General features: G+C 48.0%; 1 protein-coding gene across 1 annotated transcript in view; it reads left to right on the top strand.

Annotated features, from left to right (window-relative positions):
* RPUSD2 (RNA pseudouridylate synthase domain containing 2) overlaps nt 1-3001 on the top strand; it is a 3934-nt gene extending 933 nt beyond the window's left edge. Inside the window, exons 2-4 of the mRNA XM_009283713.1 lie at nt 5-240; nt 735-1031; nt 1762-3001. Of these exons, the coding sequence (XP_009281988.1) occupies nt 5-240; nt 735-1031; nt 1762-2553 (1325 nt within the window). The 3' untranslated portion in view covers nt 2554-3001. The remainder of the gene's footprint in view (nt 1-4; nt 241-734; nt 1032-1761) is intronic.
* Nucleotides 3002-6200: the final 3199 nt, after the last annotated feature.

The raw sequence follows: 6200 nt of genomic DNA, 5'->3' as shown, positions 1-6200 counted from the left end.
TTCGGGGCGGAGCACTTCGCCGAGACCTCCTACTACTTCGAGGGGGGGCTGCGCAAGGTGCGGCCCTACTACTTCGACTTCCGCACCTACTGCAAGGGCCGCTGGGTGGGCCGCAGCCTCCTGCACGTCTTCGGCACCGAGTTCCGCGCCCAGCCCCTCGCCTACTACCGCGCCGCCGCCCGCGCCGGCCGCCTCCGCCTCAACGAGGAGCCCGTGCGCGACCTGGACGTCGTGCTCAAGGTGGGCACCGACCCCGGGGCTGGGTGCCGCCGGGGCCGGGCGCTGCCGGAGGCGTCCCGGTAACGAGCGTGGCGTGGCAGGCCGGTAACCCGACACGGGAGACCGCAGCCGGGCTCTAGCAACGAGCATCACCCCCGTGACCGCCAGTGCGGTGAAGTAACCCCGCGGTGGTGCTAGCGCCTGCGGCGTTTAAAGGGAATCGGGTCTCCCAGGGAATCCTTACCCCAGTGGGGTCAGGAGTTTGTGGATCCTGCAGGCCTGCACAGAGCCAGCGTGCCCCACAGCTCGGCCCCCGGAGAACGGGCGAGGCACGGAGATGTGCTTGAGGCGGGTTATCGAACTCAAATGGCGATGCGCAGAGTTGTGCTAAATCCTGGGTTCCAGGACAAAGGGGCTTTCATTACCCCCCTCCCAATATCAAGCCCCCGTTGTGCGTGGCCGGATGGGGTGGTTGTGCAGGCTGGATTCACGCTGATTGTCTGTCTGTCTTGCAGAATAATGATTTTCTCAGGAATACAGTGCATCGCCATGAGCCGCCGGTCACTGCCCAGCCTATCCAGATCTTGGTGGAGGACAACGAGATGGTGGTTGTGGACAAACCCTCCTCTTTGCCAGTACATCCCTGCGGCAGGTTTCGTCACAACACGGTCATCTTCATCCTAGGCAAAGAGCATGATCTGAAGGAGTTGCATACCATTCACCGACTCGATCGCATGACCTCAGGAGTACTTATGTTTGCCAAGACCGCAGAGGTATCCAAGAGGATCGATGAGCAGGTTCGGGAGAGACAGGTGAGAGCTAAGGGCTGCAGTAGTTTTTGGAGTCTCTTGCATGGTATTTTCTTGAAACAGGTTAGATCCGCAGTCAGCCAAATTTTTGGTCTAAACAAGTCCAAGTTCCCAAAACAGCTTGTGGTCACCTTGCTGTTCTTACTGTATTAAACATGAGAGGCATCAAGAGAAAAAGGCTGACTAAAAATTTCATTGGTTTTGGTAATACTAGATTGAAAGGGATCTCCTTCCCTAAGGGACTGTGCAAACTGACTGGGATTGTGCAAAACAGGTAGAGAGCAGTTTTGTTTGTAAGTGGAAACGTGTCAGTCATCTAATACTTTCTCAATTTTAAAAGTTTTAGAAGTTTTTTCTCATTTTTCCAGTGGCTCTTGACCCCAACAGAACTGTAGCTGCAGAATACTAGCTTCCAGGATTTGCTTCAAGACTGTAAACTGAAGGTCACTGAGAGATGGCTCTTGAATTCAATGTGAGGAAAATAGGCCAGGCCCTTGTGTTCTTGATTTCCCGACTAGTTGGGGAAAGCATGAGAGAAATTTGGCTTTAAATAGCTGATTTTATTTTTTTTTCCCTTTCCTGTTCAGCTGTAATAAAATCTTGGCAGTATGTTGCCTACAAATGTATTTCACTGAAGAGAAAGACAGGAGTAGCTAGGATGGGACTCGGGTATAATCTGGACAGAGACGGTTCTCTGTTGTTTTCTGAGAGTTACTCTTGTGTCTCTCCGTAGCTGGAAAAGGAGTATGTCTGTCGTGTGGTGGGGGAGTTTCCAGAACACGAAGTAGTGTGTGAAGAGCCCATACTGGTTGTTTCTTACAAAGTGGGAGTGTGCCGCGTGGACCCCAAAGGGAAATCCTGCAAAACCATCTTCCAGAGACTCAGTTACAATGGCAAGACCAGCGTAGTCAAGTGTCTTCCGCGTACTGGCCGCACGCACCAGATCCGGGTCCATTTGCAGTATTTGGGGCATCCTATTGTCAACGACCCCATCTATAATATGGAAGCCTGGGGCCCTGACAGGGGGAAAGGTGGCAAGATCGATAAAACGGATGAAGAACTCCTTAAGGCGCTAGTAGAGGAGCATCGTTCCAAACAAAGCCTGGATATTTTGGGTATTTTGGAGGAGGACTTGAACTCCAGTGCTGAAAATAAAGACTGTGGTAATTCAAGTGACTGCACAAAGTCTGCGCAGGCTGATCCTATAAATGAGAACTCCGGCCCTGCCAAGGACACTAAGGATCCTGAGAGAAATGACACAGCAGCTTGTCCACTGAACTCGGATACCAACCTGGAAACGCTTGAAAAAAATAAAGAACTCGATTCGTGTGAGATTCAGGACGGGCAAACGGGAGAAAAGAGTTCAGAAGAGAAGGACCCTTTATGCGTGGAGTGTAAAATTACAAGGCGGGACCCATCTCCCAAGGAGCTGGTGATGTACCTACATGCCTTGCGCTATAAGGGAGCGGAGTTTGAGTATTGCTCCAAGATGCCCGAGTGGGCAATGGAAGACTGGGAGGAATGACTGAGGACGTCTGACACCTATGGACATTGCCGGCCAGGACAGCGTCTTGTAAAGACCTAAGATTTACTTTTTCAGTGGGGTTGAGGTGAACAAACTGCCCGTGACTTGAGATGGGGTGGGAAGGATTGTTGGGGCTGGAGAACTGTCCTGACTGCCGACAGGCACTGTAAAAGATGAGCAGGAAGATGGGGCTACAACACTAGATTTATGCTGCCCTTTAGTGAAGTAGCACTTCAGGGCGACAAACATCATTCGGCATGGGCAGCTTTGCCTTTCACCTCAGCGTATTCTGGGTCTGCTGTCGCTTATCCACACAGATAATTAAGTGCATGCAGTCAGCAACTGATTTTTCTTCTGGCCTGCTATGTTCTTGTATCTTACAATAAGAGCTGCTGGAATGTTGTTCAGTATGCTGGATGTCATGTCATACATAAAACTGTTTTTACTGTATTTTATTGTCAGACTGATTTTAAAACTCGCATATTATCACTGAGAGCACCGTAGGGTAAAATCGGAGCACTGTGAAGCTGATCCGTTTTGTGCTCACTGTTTGTCAGCAAGGCAGACTCTGCTTTGAAATTGCTCTTCCCTTATTCGTTCAAATAATGATTTAATTTCAAGTGAGTAACTCTAGGGACCGATCTCTTTATGTTGGGCCTATTTTTGGAGGTACTAGTCCCCAGATTTTGTCTTTATGAGATTTATAAGGAGACTGATTGAGTAGATTTTGCCGTTCTGTTCTGCTGCCTCCCCTGTAACGTATCTCTTGCCTTCTCAAAAACATCTGGCTTCTCTTCTGAGAACCTGTTGATCTCTGTTCTTTATGCCTCCTTGAAAACATCTTCATACTTGAGCAAAAATCCAAAGCAGAGGTCAGTCTGCCAACTTTTATTTCTTTTATTATTATTTTTTTAAACCGTGCTGTAGGCAGGTTGTTTCTGATTGGTGTGGAATTGTTTGTAATATCGCTTCAGTGTGACAATCGGCTTTCAGAAAAACAAAAGCTGTTTCATGAACCAGGAGGCTTTTTTTAATATATGTTTTATATTAATATGTTTCCAGGATGATAAATATCACTATAGTTCTTATTTTCATTGGTGTTTATATGGTCGCTTCTTGGCCTCTGGGAGGGTTATAATAATTCTGCTGTCTCAGGTTCTTCTTAATCTTTTTTCCGTATGTGTCACCAGTGGTAATGACCAGCTCCAGTGACTGCTGCAGACAGTCAAAACCTTTACCTGGGCAGAGCCGCGTTGTCTCAGGACTGTTTGCAGACAGTGGTCTCTAGCCCTGTCGCTCCATACCCGTGTCTCTCCACACCCATTCCTACGTAGGGCGCGTGCACAGCGCTCTACACTTCTAAAATACTAAAGAAGCCTTTTTTAAAGGTGAAGAAAGGAATCCAGAGGACCTGATACTGTTCAGCAAGTGTGGCAACAGCCTTGCTGGAGTGTGGTCCGGTCTAAGATGATCTCTCCTTGTCGTGCTGTGCTCTGGGGAGCTCTAGCTGTTTCTCAGCCCCCCAAGATGTGGTTTTCACGCAGATCTCTTACTATGGGTTTGCCCATTTCACACAGGTTACTGGAGAACTCCCTGCTTCACAGGCGTCTGTGAGTGGGATGCTGGGGACCTAAGGTTGGCCAGGCCGGCAGGAATGACTACCTTCCTCCTTGGCAAGGCTCCTAGAATCACTTGTTGATGATGTTGCCAGGATCAGGGCTTGCGTACCAAAACAGAATAAACCAGTGCTTACTTCTTCCAATAGCTCAAAGTAGCCAAGTGATTTCTTTCTCTCCTGGATCATCCAGCTGATGCGTTGAATGTTTCCATAAAAGTTCACTCAGGCTTGAGCTTTGCTCTTCCACATCCTGCCAAGGGTCTCTCGTGATTCTAATTTAACCACAGATTTGCGTTTATTTTTTTCCTGCCACCATGTGTTAAGGCCAGGTCTAGTACTTAGCTACAGGCAGCTTGTTAAAGGAGATAAAAGGTCCCCCGTGTTTGAGAGATGACGCTAAAAACTAGTGCCATCCAGATTTTTCATACACTGAAATACATATTTTATGTAACTGTAAATGAAACTTGGGCACCTTCGGTGTGTAAATAAAGGTGCCTGCAGCTGTTACTAGCTTTAGACGCAAGGGAAAGAGAGTAGATTTAGGGCAACAGTTTTAAATTGGACTTTGAGGTGTCCCAAGTTATATTGTCTGTGGGGGTGTGTGTGTGTTGTTTGTTTTCCTCTCTGTAAGAAATAAGCACCTGAAAGGGATGTTACTGACTTGTGCCGGTAGATGGAGACTGGCTGGCTGAAGGGCCTGATGTGGAACTGGAGCTCGGTGCTGCGTTTTTACTTTTTCTGGCTATGCGTAACGACTGCAGTTAGCATCTTTTAATTATCACACCTTGCTGGTCAAGAAACCCTGGGGCTTCTGTTTTCGAGACACTTTGAACAATGAAAATTTAAGGTTGATTTCACAAGGAGCCTACCACCAATTGCATCATATTTCATTTTATTTCGGTTCAGAGCTGGTGTCCAGCTGATAAATGCTGTAAACATGCACAAGAAGTTGGCATTTGCTGTTTTGCTAATAGGGGAAGTGTTACTGTTAGAGATGTCTTGTGATAAATTCCCATCTAAGATTAGGTCTGAGGTAAATACCGTGTCCTGGTTGTGGGGTGATTGTGGGCATAAAGTTATCTATACAAAGTGTAAGTCCTTTCTCTAGTACCGTTTTATTTTGATACATCTTTTCATGCTACAGCAAAGGACCAGGGGAATGTGCATCTCACCAGCAGCTAAAGCACTTACCTATACTAATAAACCCTCCTGGCAAACCCTGGTGGGAACTTCGCTGTGGTCGTGTAAGATTGACTCGGAATTAACCCTTAAAACATCACCAAGATGCCCATCTTCCACAGGATCACACTTTTCCAGCTGTGTTTTAACTGGTCCGTTACGTGTACCGTTTGTGAGGCTACAGAGTCATGATCTGGTCGTTCTCCGCACAGGATTTAGTATAATCTAATTTCCACGAGGATTTAAGTGTAGTTAAATCTGCCGCAGCGTATGCCCGGAGGGCTCGCAGAGCTGCTCCAGCAAATGATGTGTGAGAGGCCCCTTCCCGTGCTGCAATGATGTGTTTAACCCGTGGAGCAGGGCAGTCTCATGGGAGCTCTGTGTTTCATTAACTTCTACCTCCAGACTTTTAAAAAAGTTAACTATTGATGGATTAGGCAGAGAGGAAAAGCTTTCCTGTATCTCTTCAGTCATTTATGCTTTTTAAATCGTTGTAACTTCATGAAAAGCAAGGCCAAGTGCAATAATTAGTTTTCTAAAGCAAACCTTGACGTAATTTTCAATGAGGCGCCAGGATCGGTTTGGCTGGAGCTCCCTCAACCCCTGAGCTTGCAAATATTTACCCAAAGCTCCCGCTAAGGACCAGGCCAGCCGGAATACGACACTTTGTTGGGATTGCAAGAAGAGATTCAGGGGTGGTTTGTTCCCAGCGGCGTCACGGCTTGCGGCTCCAGAGCACGGCCGCTTTCTGAGGAGAAGAGAGGGAAGGCGGCCAACCCCACCTGGCAGCTCTGCCAGCCCCACACGGATCCGGCCGCGGGGCGCTGTCCTGGCACCGCCATGCCCGCGG

Source organism: Aptenodytes forsteri, unplaced genomic scaffold, assembly GCF_000699145.1.
Source record: "Aptenodytes forsteri isolate BGI_AS27 unplaced genomic scaffold, ASM69914v1 Scaffold535, whole genome shotgun sequence".
Taxonomy (NCBI): domain Eukaryota; kingdom Metazoa; phylum Chordata; class Aves; order Sphenisciformes; family Spheniscidae; genus Aptenodytes; species Aptenodytes forsteri.
This window is presented reverse-complemented; position numbering and strand designations above follow the sequence as displayed.